Source organism: Magnolia sinica, chromosome 10 (assembly GCF_029962835.1).
Source record: "Magnolia sinica isolate HGM2019 chromosome 10, MsV1, whole genome shotgun sequence".
Taxonomy (NCBI): domain Eukaryota; kingdom Viridiplantae; phylum Streptophyta; class Magnoliopsida; order Magnoliales; family Magnoliaceae; genus Magnolia; species Magnolia sinica.
The window spans coordinates 36,585,026-36,602,444 of record NC_080582.1 but is presented as its reverse complement, the minus strand read 5'-3'; the positions used below and the strand labels follow the sequence as shown (position 1 = coordinate 36,602,444).

The 17,419-nt window shown below is 39.4% G+C and overlaps 1 protein-coding gene across 3 annotated transcripts in view; it reads right to left on the bottom strand.

Moving 5' to 3' along the window:
- The window catches only part of LOC131258304 (uncharacterized), a 59,950-nt gene continuing 42,531 nt past the window's right edge, over nt 1-17,419 (bottom strand). The window contains exons 6-9 of one of the 3 annotated variants that reach the window (XM_058259533.1): nt 16,029-16,096; nt 5,355-5,491; nt 1,203-1,291; nt 1-485 (exon numbers count right to left, since the gene is read on the bottom strand). In XM_058259533.1, coding sequence (XP_058115516.1) covers nt 356-485; nt 1,203-1,291; nt 5,355-5,491; nt 16,029-16,096 — 424 coding nt within the window. In that variant the 3' untranslated portion in view covers nt 1-355. Of the gene's footprint in view, nt 486-1,199; nt 1,332-1,493; nt 1,637-5,354; nt 5,492-16,028; nt 16,097-17,419 lie in introns of those variants that run through there. The other 2 variants (XM_058259535.1, XM_058259534.1) reach the window with 2 other exon arrangements.

Genomic DNA, 17,419 nt, shown 5'->3' with positions numbered 1-17,419 from the left:
TCAAAAGTGATCATTTTGGGATAATACTTTCAAACTACTATTAAAAAATATTTGGCATTCTACAACTCATATTTGCATGCTTGTAAAGCATGGATTTATCACCTGTTAATACCACTGACATTACAATACAACTTGGTCGCAAAATGAGCTGATTTCCAGGTCAGTGAATTCTTCACTGACAAATGTCCTCCAAGAACTAAAGAAAAACAGCAAAACAGTCATGGAAGATGATTAGTCTGTTGTTACCTCATGTCCTCAGCCCCCCCAAGATCAGAGTAGGCAGCGTGTTGTGGGTCCCATCCACTGCATCTATACGTATGCAAAACTAAAAGAATTTCAATCACAAAGTTTCTCCCTAAGTTCCCTCAGAAAAAGGAGTCCCTTGCAAGTCTGCCATGTTGTCCACCTTGCAGCTTGGACAGGCATACCTCCTCTGCAACAACTCACCAAGGGATGCATACACATTCTCTGATTCAGCAGTCTGCTTGTTCCCAGTCAAAGAAACAAAGGTTGTAACTTATTCATGGGTAAGTGCGTGAATGCTTACATCAAATACAGTAATAATAAGTAATTATAGGTGAGCAATTCAGAGACCTATCTGACCAAGGAGAAGAAGGATAAAGGGAAGATGCCGAGGAACCCTAATTGCCAATGCCTCATCATCAAGCACTGGAAAGTAAAACAAACACGCCGCATGCGCCAATCTGATACATGCCTGTGGGACCTGGAGGTTAGAGGGTGCTCCCAACCGTGAATGTTCCTTGGACCCAAAACCAGTCATTTATCAGGTACACCACACGTGCAAAGTCAGAAATTTGATAACCAACAGCCACCCAACATTCATGCCTTGCTTACCTGATGAGTGGCACGGCATAATTGTTTACGATAGGAAATGTACAATATTGAACCACCCTGTGAATGATCTGTAACTGGAATGCATGCCACATTGTCAGTGTCATGTGTGTGATTAGCAATTGAAGATGGGGCATATGGAATTAGCATTCCTCATATGATGCCATTTCAATGGTGTCGTGCAGCTGATGCCATTTTCTGTCCATGCAGCCATGTAACTGTGCAGCCAAATTGGCATCTGCATTTTCTCAGTCTGACAGCACTTGAGAATATCAATCCCTGTGGTCATACTCGTTCAGAAGTATCAGCACTGATTCAACAAAATTTGGTACCAACACTGAAAAGGATATCTGGCTAAATCCTGCAGCTCCTTTGTTTTTTCTACAACTGCCTCCATAAGGAACACCTTTCTTTCAAGATTGGTTAGCTTCTGCAAGACCTGTGATTGGTTATCCCAAACATAAGTCTGCTAATTTTGCCTATTAGAATACAGATATTGAGAAATAATTAGCAAATTCCATTTAACCAAGTTTGGTGCTAGCATGAGAGATAGGTGGTAGAGAATATCCTCCCGGCTTCTTGTGCTTGCAGAATTGTTTTTTTCTTTTTTCGAATATGTTATCTTATTTCTTTTACAGATAAATATGTTATCTTAATATCACAATAGAGGCATGCAAAACAAGAGTCCTTAGAGTGCTGAGGAAGATTATGATCCAATATGAAGAAACTGCATTGATGATAGAAACTTTATGCTGCTACACTCTTCCATCTGAGAGCACACAAACTGAAATGGGAGTAGTACAATTGAAAAAGCGTGAATCAGTGGTCGTCAAATTGGCCTAACCTATCTGTCAAATAACTGAACTACCAAACCATAAATTACTTCCCATCCACTGTGATGCAGGACATGAAATTCAAATATGATGTGCAAGATTTTCAAGCTTTAGATCACAGTAGTTTAGAAACAATTATACAAAATTCCATATCCCACACAAAAGTTCAAGCATTCGATCAAGGGGAATCTATGCAGGCCTAGGCCTACACAAGCTAAGGTTGGATCAATCAAAATTATAGACCAAACAATAATCAAATAAGGGTAAATTAATCCACACATGCACAGAAATAATTCCCCAATCCAAGGGGTTCACAGATTTCAATTCGGGGAACCCTAAGGTTGAAGAAAGGGCATAAAATTGGGGATTTGAGTAATTTAGGGTTAGGGTTAGGGATTTGGGGTGAAAGAGAAGAGATAGACGAACCAGAGAAAAATCACATGCGTGGAAAGGGGTAAAGGCCCAGCCGCAAGTGCGTTGGAGGTGTCCCGCACGTGTGGGCCCCACCAATCAAAAAACGGCCAACTAGGCCTTGGTCGGCCAGGGGAGGGCCACAAAACCTCCAAATTTCAGCCTAATCCGATGCACGGTCTGTGCGTGGTGCTCCGTCAAAGTTTCAACCCTCCTGCAGGGCCAGATTCTGAAAATCTGTTGTAAAGGAAAAAACTGCTGCAATAGAGGATGGATTTGAAGCGTAGATGATTGTAGGAAAAGAGAAATATGGATGGTAGAAGGTGAGGGCGAATCGGGATAGGTCTAGCTTCGCACCACGGTAGTCAGCCCTTCGAGAAAGGGAGGGTTTCACACCCATATGAATCTCCACAACTCAGAAATTTAGAAGAGCAAAAAAACGCAGAAATTTTATTAATCTTCAATGAAAAAAAAGATTACAACTACAACGGGTGCCTACTTATAATAAAACCCTATACCCCAAAACTCGTGCCATGTGCGCAACCTATTACATGGAGACGAAGTAATAAAAAATAATAACTAATCAAAGCAATTTAAACCGTCCATGATATTCTTAATAATAATAATAAGCAAAACCCAAAGTACTAGATTAATTAGAATAGTGAGCCACGATCATGAGAACCCATGGTGGGGATTCACATGACTATTGGGTCCACTCCAATGAACCAAAACACAATCCTCTAATTAGGAAGCCCTCCTTGGACGTCGTCATCAATCCAGATCGATGGTGGGGCCCTCCTCCTCCTTGAGTACGTGCGTAGGGAGGGTGCGTGTGCGCGTGATGTCCCCATCACATTGCATGTCCAGAATGGCAATGAGCTTATCATTGGACTAGGCAAATAAAGACAGTTTTTTGGTACACATGACCTTCATAAATAAGACAACAAGTCACCAGAAGAAAAATAAGGTAGAGATGCAACATAAGCCAAGTATTACTCACACTATAGGTGACAAAAAAATGTTCCTTACATAAGCTTCATAATCTCAGACAATTATAAACATGAAAAGGAGCAGTAAAATCGAATGAGTTCCAATCTCAAACAGGATATCGAAAACTTGAGAGTCACTACTCATAAGCCTCTCTTTTTATACCAGAGGAGGAGATCTTTGGCCCCCAGTTCCAGCATCTCTATGGTTGGATGATCATTATATAGGGCCAGATCGAGTACATAACCATGTTGGAAGACCCCACATGCATGTTTATGCATCTTTAAAGGCCCCACACTGGGAAGATGCATGTAGGCTGCATATAGGAGCTTATTGGAAACATTTAAACCGTTGGATTCATTGGATCACTTTGGACCGTTGGATGATGGATATATCGTGGACATGTGGACAACTTTTCTTTCTATTTTATAGCTTTTCTTTCTAGTTTATTTTGTTTCTTTTGGACTATTTTATATTTTAATTGAAATAAAGGGTATTTTAGTCAATTTTTATGCAATAAAGGTATTTTTGTAATTTTAAAAAAAAAAAACACACACACACACCCCATGTAGTGTATTAAAGGGTGGGCGTGTGAAGCCCAACAGATTATTATGCATTGAAATAAAAAATTCTCTACTTGCTTTGAGCAAATAAAATCTCTTGTGATTGGAGTTGGTGTGAAACCATGGAGTGATTCCAATTTATCTCTCTTATTCTCTTCCTTCAAGGTATTCTCCTCACTTTTCTATTCTTCTTTCTCTAATTCCATCTACTTCTCTTTATTTCTTTCTTCTCCTTTTGTTTTCCCCAAAACACATCCCCATCATCTCCAAAACCACTGTACAGACACTACACAAACGGTACGACCATACAGTCGTCCGTACCTTCCCCCCCCCCAAAAAAAAGGGATGTAACCTGCAGTGAACAACACCAATTTCACCCATCCAACTTTAGAATCAGGTATGGTTGGTATCAACTTGCAAATGTTCATCTTATGAAAATGTTGATGCATGCCACAACTCCATTTTATGACAAGTTAGTTGTTTAAGGTGGAAGAGGCATCGGAAATTAATATTTCAGGCCAATAAGTCCACTTAGGAATGAACTCTCTTTCCCTGCAGCTGAGAAAGGTTTTAGACCATATTATTTCACTCATTCATTGTACTAGGAAGCTTGGTGAAGGACAAGCATATCTTAGATGAAACTTCAGTTTCAAGTGAATGCAATGAGTGAAGGACAAATCAGGTGATGTTGCCATTGTTTGCAAGGAAGATATGAAAAGACCTATAACCATGTGCACTAGAATTTTTATGTTACTCTCTTCAGAGGATGGGTTTTGGGGATAGGTGGATAAACTAGATCGAAGGATGTATATCTCATTAGTGTCTTTCTCAATTTTGATCAATCTGTCTCCTGGTTTCTTTTTGAGTTCAAGAGGTCTTCGGCAAGGTGAACATATCCTCATTCTTGTTCACGATTGCCATGTAGTGTTTGGGACAGCTTATAGGGAGAGTTGCTAACCTAGGTCTAATCAAATGGCTCGTGGTTGGGTCACTTAAGTTCATGTGCCAATATCAGTGTAGCATTTGCTCACGTACCACAAAGCAAACTAAGAAGCAAAATGCAAGGATGAAGAGGGTGTTTCTTAAGATCAACTACATATTGTTGCCAAGGGATAGGGTTTTTCTTCTTCTTCTTTTTACATTCTCCTGTAGTGAAGGAATGTTGCAGTTTCAGTTTATGATTTCTATTGCTGTACTTGTTTCTTTGTTTCTACTACTGTTCTCTTATGTTTTGTGCCTAATAAAATTCTATTCATAAAAAAATAAAAATAAAAGTAGAGGTACACATTATATATCGTGATATCAGTAAATATCGAGGATATTATCATTGATCATTGGCTAAGCCATATCCGAACCAGTGATTTAAATATTTGCATCGATGCACGGATTTTTCAGGATATGTTGAAAGAAACATGATTACACACTTAGAACTCAAAGCATTATAGAGACAATACCATTTACATGGAGAGAGTTATGCCATAGTTAATAGTTGGAGATTATCATCCATCAGTAATTTCTTGTTAGTAAAATTTTCCATGAACAGTCAAGAGAAACACCATTTGAACACTAAGCCATATAAACATAGAAGATGAGAATAATACTATGACAAAATGTAGCATATAATCATACTTGAACAATATAGCATCTATAAAGGTCCCATAGATCCAGTGAAACTTGATAACAAGAGAATAAAGCATCAACTTCTAACCTCATTACGAATATTTTCTTCTTCATTGCACTCTTGTTCCTTCTCATGGGTTTGAGCACTAATATGAACAAGCTTATCCTCAATAGCTTTTAGAATATCTTGAATATTGAACGCTTGCTTGTCCTCAACCTTTTGATCTGCTTTGGGAAATTTAAATGTTCCTAACTTACAAATCAAAACATGTGAAGTAGCAAAAATTCACATAAAAATCAACATTTCCAAAGGCTAAAACTAATGACCGGTGTTAGAAATATCGGTATCGCGCAATGTATCGCACCCTAGTGATACAGATACGTATCAATTATCACATGAGATATATCATTTGTATCGCGTAATTTATCGCACTTTTTGGGAAACATGGGGAAACATTGGGAAAATGGTTGAATTTTTCAATGAAACTTAAGGGATTATTAAAAAATATAAATAAATAAATAAATAAACCTTAATACACACTTTTAAATCATAAAATCTCAAAAAAGAAGTGCACATAATGGATTTCCTTTATAAAGGATCCTGAGCTATGTGTTGGTTGACTGAACTAATGCAATTATATTCAAATTGAATGCATAAGATTTATAAATGTATCAAGACATGTATGAAAACACAATTAATTCATTAAAAAGAAAAAAAAAAAAAGTAGTAGAAATTGTAATACATATCCATCAATAATGTGACCGGATTAATAAACTTCCCACGTCTCCCCATGCAACAAAATGTGGACACAAGTAGCGACTCGCTACTGAACAGTGCTTTGTAGGCTCCACCATGATGTATGTTTTATCCACACCGTCCATCCATTTTGCCAGCTCATTTTAGGGAACGAGCCTAAAAATGAGGTAGATCTAGATCTTAGGTGGACCACACCACAGGAAAAGTTAGTGATTAAACGGCCACCATTAAAAAAATTTTAGGGGCCACAACTTTTAGAGGAAGCTGATATTTGTGTTTTTACTCCATCCAGGCCTTTGTGACGTAATCAACAGGTTGGATGGCAAATACACATTATAGTGGGCCCTAGGAAGTTTTTAATGGTGGCCATTCAATCACAACAGTTTTCATTGTGTGGTCCACTTGAGATTTGGACTTGCCTCATTTTCCGGATCATGCACTAAAATAATCTAAAAAAATAAATTAATGGCATGATACAACACATACATCATTGTAGGACCTACAAAGCACCATCCGACCACCTCGCTACTAGCGGTATCAATAGGGTCCCGCGGATTTAGGGAGTTCCTACGTTGGGATGATGGGTAGAGACCACTGTGATGTTTGTGAGAAATCCACCCCATTCATCCATTTTGAGAGCTCATTTTAGGACATGAGACCAAAAATGAAGCAAATCCAAAACTCAAGGGAGCCACACGAGAGGAAACAGTGGGGATTCAGTGACCACCTTTGAATTCACATGGCCCTAAAAGTTTTGTATCATGCTAATTTTTTTGTGCTTCACTTCATCCTAGTGGGAATGACCTTATAAACAGTTTAGATGGCATATAAGCATCAAAGTGGAGTCCAGGAAGGTTTCAACGGTAAGAAATCATTTCCCCAATTTTCCCTCTCGTGCAGCCCACTTGTGTTTTGGATCTGCCTCAATTTTAGTCACATGTCCTAAAATGAGCTCTCAAAACGGATGAACGGAGTGGATTTCTCACAAACATCAAGTGGGCCCCACCTAAGTATCCTAGCGCTGGAACTTCCTGCCAAAGGCCTTCGCAAGAGGGACACTTCCCAATCCACGTACGCCCTGGTTTGGGTACTACCTAATCCACGCGTGACGAAATAGCGTTGTGGGTGGGACCCTAATTGTGGGCCTCACCACGATGCATGTGTTGTATCCACATCGTTCATCCAGGTCTTTGTGACCTTATCAACAGGTTGGATGGCAAATAAACATTCCAGTAGACCCCATGAAGTTTTATTGGTGGGGATTCAATCACTATTGTTCCTGTGTTATGATCCACATAACATTTGGATCTACTTCATTTTTAGGATCGTGTCCTAAAATGATCATTCAAAATGGATGGACAGTATGGATGTAAGGCACATACATCACAGTGTTCCCCACAGGAAACCACCAAAGATCCACCCAATCTACATGGAACTAGTGATCCGGGCATCCACCCAAACCACACAAATGGAGAAACAATGTGGGTGGGACCCTGACTGTGGGCGCCACCCCCCCCCCCCCCCCCCTTGATCTATGTGTTGTATCCACACCGTCCATCCATTTGGAGAGATTATTTTAGGGCATGAGCCAAAGAATGAGGCCGATCCAAAGCTCAAGTGGACCCCACCACAGAAAACAGTAGGGGTAATGATGCCTACCATTGAAACTGAAACTATTTCTGGAGGTCCCACCATGATGTTTATTTGAGATCCAACCTGTTCATAAGTTCATACAGATATGAACAAAGAGAAAGCACAAATATTAGCTTGATCGAAAACTTTTGTGGCCCTAAAGAAGTTTTTATTGGTAAGTATTCAATCCCCATTATTTTCCATGGTGGGGTCCACCTGAGCTTTGGATTTGCATCATCCTTTGTCTCATGACCTAAAATGATCTCTCCAAATGGATGGAAAGCATGGATATACAATACATACATCAATGTGGGCCTCACCAAAAGGGTCGCACCGAATACACTCTCCCTTTACTTAAGGGGTGCGGATTAGGTGTTAACCGGGTAATAGCTTGGTGGGTGTTAACCTTATAGGAGAGCCCACCTTGATGACATTCTATATATCCAATCTGTCCATTTGTTTTTCCATCCCATTTTAGTATGTGGTCCCAAACATTAAGCACATTGAAATCTCACGTAGATGATGCAGGACATGAAATTTAAATATGATGTGCGAGATTTCAGGCTTAAGATCACGTTACTTAGAACTAATTACACAAATTTCATATCCCACATGAAAGTCCAAACCATTCAATTAAGGGGAATCTATGTGGGTCCAGGCCTACACATGATAGGGCTGGATCAATAAAAATTATGAACCAAACGATAATCAAAGATAAGAAATAATCATCCACACATGCATAGTAATCAGCCATAATCCAAGGGATTCAGAAATTCCAATTCGGGGAACCCTAGGGTAAGAAAATGGGCATAAAATTGGAGATTTGAGTAATTTGGGGTTAGGTTTAGAGATTTTGGGTGAAAGCGGAGTGAAAGAGAGGAGAGAAACGAACCAGAGAAGTACCGCACGCATGGACAACAATAATGGCCCAAACGCACATGCGTGTAATCCCGGCCGCATGCGTGTGGGGCCCACTATTCAGAAAAAGGCTACCTTGGCCGTGGTCGGCCAGGGTGGACTCCAAAACCCCCAAATCTCAGCTTGATCCGATGTACGGTTTGTGCGTGGTGCTCCGTCGAAGTTTCAGCCCTCCTGTAGGGTTAGATTCTAAAATTCTGCGGTGGGGAGGAGAATTACTGCAATAGATGATTGATTCGAAGTGTAAATATGGGGTGAGATGAGAAGAAGTGATGGTAGAAGATGGATAGTAGACATGGCGATAGATGGGGGCGAATCGGGATAGATATGACTTCGCACAACGGTAGTTAACCATTCGATGAAGGGAGGGTTTCGCACCCAATTAGGCTTCACAATTCGGAGAGTAGAAAAACGCAAAATTTTTATTAATCTTCAATGAATCAAAAGAACTACAAGGGGTGCCTATTTATAGGAAAACCATATATCCCAAAACATGCGCCTATGCGCAACTTATTACTTGGCGATGAAGTAAACTAAAATAAAAACCAAACAAAGAAATCTAAAGCGTTCATGATGTTCTAAATAATAACAATAAGCAAAACCTAAAATATGAAATCAATCTGACTAGTGGGCTACGATCATGAGATCCCATGGTGGGCTTTTCTTGATTATTGGGCCCACTATTTTTTAATCAAAACTTTGTCTCCTAACTAGGAGGCTCTCCCTGGACGTTGTCATCTATCCAGATCGACGGTGGGGTCCTCCTTCTGGCATACGTGCGTAGGAGGCGGCGTGCGTGCGCGTGTGCGCATGATGTCCCCATCAATTCCCACTCGAGCCTGGTGTGAAATGCGCATTAATCACCCCCGGTGAGAAATCTCGAACACGAGACTTCCTCCGTGGGCTGCACCCACCCCGAGTGTGCCCCTGTATCACACAAGTGACCCCACTCAAGCCCGGTATGAAAATGCCCCTGCATTAATCACCCCCAGTGAGGAGTCTCGAACACGAGACCTCCTGCTCTGATACCAATTTGATGCAGGACAATTAACAACTTGCTCTAAAAGCTCGAACTGTTAGAGTATGGCGAATTTCGAAATTCTACTGTGGGGAGGAGAATTGCTGCAATAGATAATTAATTCAAAGTATAGATGATGAGGTAAGATGAGAAGAAGGGATGGTAGAAGATGGGTAGTAGAGATGGCGATGGATGGTGGCTAATCGGGATAGATGTGGCTTCGCACCACGGCAATTAACCCTTCGATGAAGGGAGGGTTTCGCACCCAATTAGGCTTCACAACTCAAAGAGTAGGAAAACACAGAATTTTTATTAATCTTCAATTAATCAAAAGAACTACAAGGGGTGCCTATTTATATGAAAACCCTATACCCCAAAACTCGAACCATGTACGCAACCTATTACTTGGCGATAAAGTAAATTAAAATAAAAACCAAACAAAGAAATCTAAAGCGTTCATGATGTTCTAAATAATAACAATAAACAAAACCTAAAATCTGAAATCAATTCGACTAGTGGGCTACGATCATGAGATCCCATGGTGGGCTTTTCTTGATTGTCGGGCCCACTCTTTTGAATCAAAACTTCGTCTCCTAACTAAGAGGCCCTCCCTGGATGTTGTCATCGATCCAGATCGACGGTGGGGTCCTCCTTCTGGCATACGTGCGTAGGGGGCGGCGTGCGTGCACGTGTGCGTGTGATGTCCCCATCAGTGGACCACACCACATGAAACAATGATGATTGAACGATCATCATTAAAAACTTCCCAAGGCCCACCCGAGATTTGGATCTGCTTATGTTTTTGGATAACGTCCTTAAATGATCAAGAAAAACTAACGAACGGCGTGGATATGAAACAAATTCATCATGATGAGGGCCCCACAAGGTAAGATTAACACCCACTAAGTTGTTGTTCACGGAACAACTAAACCGCTCCTAACTTAAGAGAAGAGAGTTCGAGAGAAGACCGCAAGTCCGCACCTATTCCTAAATTCTCCTCTGAAGGCGAAATCAAAACCTAAAATTCTCTCCCGAAATTCATTTTTTTGGTAAATCCCAATCCAAATCCTATCTTTCTCGGCAGAAAATTGGTTTCCTTCCAAATTAATTTCTTCGAAGAAGAAAAATGGGTTTTAGGGATTTTCATTTTCTTACATGATCCAGCAATGTCGACCGCGGCCCACCAAATCCAATCGTAAGTAACGCATTCAAGAAAATCACAAAGGTAAGAGAAATTAATTCTATATTTTTCGAATTTGTAGAATTTGTGGATGGTTATTTCCACAATGTCAGGGACTATCAGCCGATATATTGCAAATATCACCAATATCTCACGAAAATTTCTGATATCTTGCTATATATCGCACAATACACTGAAGATTGTCAAAATTTCAGTATTTTTCAAATTTTTAGAGGGTTTCGTATCGTTGGGACATGATACCGATAATATCGACCGATAGTATCGATATAGCGAACACTGCTACTAATATCAGAATTTCTCTACACAAGTCTATTAAAACCAAAGTAATTTTTTAAGTTGACATAACTACCCTTATAGAACAACACTTATCAAAAAGCACCGTTACAATTGTTGGAGGAAACATTAGTCAAAAGTCGGGGCACTGATTGAATTAAAAAGAATAACTAATGGTTGTTTCCATCAATTCTTTCACAAATATGAAACCTACACAAGCCATCCTTCTTTTGCAGTATCCAAAACCATTACATTCATATTAATGGAACGTTCTATACTATGGGATCCCAGTCCTTTATAATACCGCTTATGCGCACACCTGTCCAAACTCGTAGCGTTGATAGATTATTCACTGCACCCTAATGCACCTAAAAACCCCACCCAAGTGATTTGTTCCGGATGACCTTGAGACCTCTATCATGTGGACCACGTCGTTGTTGTGGTCACAATGGTGAAAATCGTGTGTCAATCCGACGCTCTGTTAATGAGATATGACCCATTAAATCCACTGCCCAAATTGCGTATCTTGTAACACAAGCAACCTTTATTGTGCTAGGCCCATTGGACTTGAGCTCATGTAGATTTAAAGCCCACTTTCTAGAAGATAGAAATTATCACAAAATAAAACAATCACTACATGACAAATAAGGAGCTAGCACATATAAGACAATGCATATAAGACAAAAATGAGTTCTACCCCAATACCTATCATTAGCTCTCTCCCCATGCCTTAGAAACTAATCATGGCCCACGTCCACCTCATCCTACACATGCATCCAATGCATGTCTTGTTTTGTGCCACATCACTACAAACAACCAATTGAACTACTCCACCTCATCATCCACCATGCATCATCTGCAACCCACAATCCTTATCCATCCACTAGCCAATGCATGACTAGATTTCTTCCACCTTGGCCAATGCATGCACCACCTTTCATCATCCTCATCCATCCACTATTCATAGCATATACCACCTTCCACCTCACTTTTAGCACCAATAAGACCCCATAAACTTGCCACATCATCTTGCCACCTTAACCCCCAATTCTCTATATAAGAGTAGGAGCTCTCTTACACTCGTACTTTTGCTACGCTTAGAAAATTCTGAGATTTTATGAGAGTGTGAGAGAGTGGGGCCAAGGTGTGGCCCACCATCAAACCTAAAGGAAGTGAACCACACATCATCATCAAACCGTTCATCCATTTGAGGTGAATCTACACCCCTCCTTCCATCCTCCTCATCCTCTCTTTTCTTCCTCTTTTTATTTTCTTGATATGTATGGGGCCCACTGGTGTGGAGTTCCTATGTGCACGTATTAATGGCTATGGTGGTCAGCAAGGTAGCCCACATCAATCTGGTCCACCATGGTGAACATTATATCCACACCCTTCACATGTAATCATGTTTTCGTATCTAGACAGCAACTTGTAAAACTTGTATAAAATTAATTATGCTAAGATCTGAGCTGAAACTTGGTAATAATATAAACCATAATACGAGCTACCTCTAGGCCAAATTTCGTAGCTATCTAACAGTCCAATCATCCGTGGAATTAACTTTACTTGGCTACTGTCCAGCAGCACACAAAGGGTTCCGATTTGCCAAAAAAGGACCCATTTTTGGTCCCTTTATTAAACCCAATAAAAAGATATATTCTATTGGCTTCGTAGAAAATCAAAGTAGCTTTCCAATGGTATATAATGCGCCTCGATCAGAGTTCAGATGGCTAAGATCTTGGCCTTGTACAAAAATATATCTGAGAGCTTGTTGTGACTACATATCGTGTGGGCCAAATCCACGATTCCAACAGTCAGATGCATTTGATATTTTTTTCTTAACATATTTAAGATAGTTGATAAACATATGTATGATCCCTATGGTCAGATTCTTTCATGATAGAAGTTAGGAAATTCTATACCAACAGATACTTCCGTAAGGATAAACCTTGAATTGTTATGTGTGGTCTAGATGGATCCAAGGCTCTGTATGGTTGGAAACCTATATACAGCCTAAATGATGTATTCCCAAACCATCCATTGGCTCGAATTTCCAAGCAAAGAATCTAATCATAGAGATTTAATCAAGGCATTTCATGTGCTACTTGTATGTTGTATGTATGTTGTCCACAACATTCATCCTCTTATTGTGGACCCACTTGGTAATCTGGACATGTGTATTGATGTGTCTCTTCTCTATGCTTTGCCAGCATGTGGGCCCCCCTTGTCATTCTATCTATTTCCTTTCCTTTGCACTTTTTCTGTTTACTGAAAATTTTCTAAAGTACTACACTTAATTGTATTACATGTAGGACTCTTTGACACCTTGTGGTGGGCTCCACGCTCTGTATTTAAGGGTCCCACTTTGGGGGATGTTTAATCCATATATCATTTGGCTAGGATGTCCCACCGCTTCATCAGGAATGAACACCAAGTGTTTGACAAGTGGGCCTAAAGTTTGGACATCCATTTCTGAAACTACATATCTGACTTTCTAAGTTTTTGACCAACTTTGGGCCCTAGTGGCAGACCCCACACACAAGATGTGTGTGAGATATCACTTGGGACCTTTAACCTATACCAATGATGAATAGAGAAATAATATTTTACTTAGGCCAAAGATGACCTCACATGATCAGGGATTGGATCCCAAAATGGGGCCAAACATGGTTGCGCAGAAAATTCTGTGCATAAAATTAAAATACATATGTTTGGCCCTACACCAAATATTATGTGTACATAACCGGTTGGTCCCATCTTATATTTTTTGAAGTCCATATATAGGAATACCAAGGGCACCTGACGGCACGCTGAAAGGTGGTCCCTTGTGATCATGGGACGTACTCAAAGCAGGAAAACAGGTAATTTCTTCCTCCTCTTTACTATTGCTTCTCCTTTTCTTCTCTTCTCTTTCCTCTTTTTTCCACATCTGCTAGCACCAGCAATCAGATCTGGACGGCGATCATCACCAGAAGACTCCAATGAAACAGCCAGCTCACTAGAGGAATCTAACAACCCAGCTGTTCATCACAGTTCTCATGATCGCCATCAACATTGACTCCTTCCTCTTCTAGGCCAGGTTCTTCTCTGGCTGTCTGATTTTCTGATTAAATTGGATAACAGTTCACCATGTTGCCTGATCTGCAAGCCACCACAATCTCCAATTCATCATCTCTTTGGTCCCGTCATTGGCACCATCTCCAGATCGGGTGTCATCACAAGAACCGGCTGAATCTTTGTGTTGTATTTGGGAAAGATTTTCAGACCCGTTGTTAGTGGTTGGAGATTCTAAGAATCTTATTTGTTTGGCCTCTCATGATTCTATGCCTTGAAAGCGGTCCTTCATGTTTGAAGAAGTTATGGACTTCTGCTCCTAGATAAACATTTAGTTTGTGCACGTGGGAAGAGAGGCAAATGATGTTGCCTATTCTTTAGCAGGAAGGTTGTGAACAGCCTGGCTGTGCATAGGGATTGGGGAATAATTTTCCGCTTCTTTAGAGCATCCTTCTTTTGTCCTTGACAAGTTTTAATTATCACTAAAAAAAATTCCAACCATAGAGTCAACGCATTCATTAAAAATGAGCTCGCTGTTAAAAATGTCTTCCCTCAATCACCCTTGGGAAGAACTGAGAAATTTCATCACCACTCTTGATCTATAGGAAAAATCTTGGCCAAAATCTTATGCAAAGTCTAAATCAAGATAATATGTCATTAATCCTTTATGCTGAAATCACCATCATTTCTTTGGGATGATGGTGATTATGGTAGCATTTAAACATTACTTAAGTCTTGAATCATCCTTCATAAAATGCATTCACTAAGGGCAAAATATCCAATTCCACCCACCTCCCAACGATCATGAAAGGAAACTATGGAAATTTGGTTTGGACCCAAAGCTTTGTCATTATGCATGTTTATCGACACAAACTTAATCTTCACCAAATATCCATTTGAACCACTCCCAAAATCAGGAAAATTGCATCCAAGTTTTTTTCCCCCCCAAATCAAGATAATATGTCATTAATCCTTTATGCTGAAATCGCCATCATTTCTTTGGGATGATGGTGATTATGGTAGCATTTAAACATTACTTAAGTCTTCATCCTTCATAAAATGCATTCACTAAGGACAAAGTATCCAATTCCACCCACCTCCCAACAATCATGAAAGGAAACTATGGAAAATTTGTTTGGACCCAAAGCTTTGTCATTATGCATGTTTATCGACACAAACTTAATCTTCACCAAATATCCATTTGAACCAGTCCCGAAATCAGGAAAATTGCATCCAAGTTTTTTTTTTTTTCCCCGGAGTTGCCTTGCAAGTTCAAGGAAATTGTGTTGAAATTCAAAATATCAAGGATCCACCTAAAAGGTTCTTGGAATAAAGATCCATGTAAAATTGAGCATCCAACTATTAGATGGGTGGGAATAAACCACTGATTTGATCATGATGAACAATATTCAAGATAATTTTACCACTTCCTCGAACACTGGCAATGCATTGGAAGAAGGCCATGTTTCCTACGTCCAAAAGCCAAAGAGTTTAATCTCCAAGTGACTTCTTTCCTAAAAATCTCTTTATCTTCCTTGACCGAAGATCTATTACCCCTAAACTTCATGGTAGACCAACTACTTCAGATAAAGTAGTCCCTTAACTTCAAGGCTCAAATACTGGTCTCATGTGACTAAAATTAAATTTATGATGTAGAATTTACTATGACACTTATATTTATTTTCTATCAATCGCATTAATATATTGACAAATAATTGAATAAACTAAGTTGGCAAATAACAACAGTATCAATAGATTCCCTTAAAAATAGCAGTACTAACTAGAAAGTGAAGGACTTTTGCCAAATGGCCTGAATCACTTACACATAATATGACAATGACAGGATGAATGTCAAAATAAATTGTCATTTTTCCAAAAGATGAGTTTGAGTGAATTTCAGTCCACATACCAATGCAAGATGAAAAATCTGCGCTCTTTTCTTTATGGAAAGAAATGATTGTCGTCTCTTGAAGTTTCCTGTATAAGTAAAATTAAACAATAGCCAACTTACAAATTGCCAATAATAGACACTTGAAAAACCATTCGAAGGTTAATTTGATGACTCGTATCGATCTTTATAAAGTCATTATCAACATGAAAATGTATAATAAATAAGAGGCAACCCTTGGTACCCATTTGGACAAAGCTTAAGATTTGAAGTTAATCTACTTAGAATCTATTGTCCCTGGCTGAAAAGGATTCTTGTATCCAACCCCAATAGTCAGGATAAGGCTTGGATGATGATGATAATACTTAGAATCTATTGCCTTGTCATAAACAGGTGCCCATAATCTGTTCAATTGTAAAACAACAGATTGTTTATCATTGTGCTTACGATTCAAATCTAAAAAAAAAAAATTAAAGTCTTTCTAGTTTGGTTACTAAGCATTATTGGAGTCGATTACAGCAAAATCATCCATATGTATCACAACGATCTTCTAATCTAAGAGACCTAGACTTCCACCTTTGATTGGCCAACCCTCCAGAAAGCACACAGATCTGATGATCTAGTCAGCAATCATTGGATAGGAAATGCAAAGTCCATATTTATTATAATAGAAAAAGTCTAATGAGTGGATTGGACCGTGGATCCCATGTTTAATTTCCCGTCTCTTCAAAAAGTCCATCAAATAAACGATCCTAACGATCCAAAAAATGGGCCAGGAAAATGGATAGCTGTTATTGATTGTGATATAGAAGGTCAAGTCATAGATCTGAACCATCCATCATCTAGGGACCACCTTAGACTGCTCGTTACTCAAAAATCACTTTGATAGGATAATCCTAGCCATATGATTAGTGGCTAGGTAAAGATGATCCATTTTGATTATCATAGAGATCAAGTCATTGATTTTAATTGTCCATGATGTGGATGATCCATTTTAATTGTTCAAGATGATCCATGACTTTTATTACCCATCCATCCTAAAATCACTTTAATGGATGATTCTAACTATTTGATCAATGACATGTCCATTGATTTAGATCATCCATGATGTGGGGCAACCTTTAGTTGCATCTCTTAAAAGTCATTTGATCAAATAATCTTAACCATCCAATCAATGGCTATGAAAATGGTGGCCCATTGACTATATTATGTCCAGTCATTAATCCGGATAGTCAACGATGTGGGACACACCTCTGGTTGATTGTCCCTTTAAAAGTCAATTTAGTCATAGGATCCCAAGTCCTGACCATGATCAATGGCTATGAAAATGAAAGGTTCATATTTATTATAATAGTGAAAATCCAGTCACTAACCTAGACCATCCATTATGTAGCCCGCCTTTGAGAGAGAGG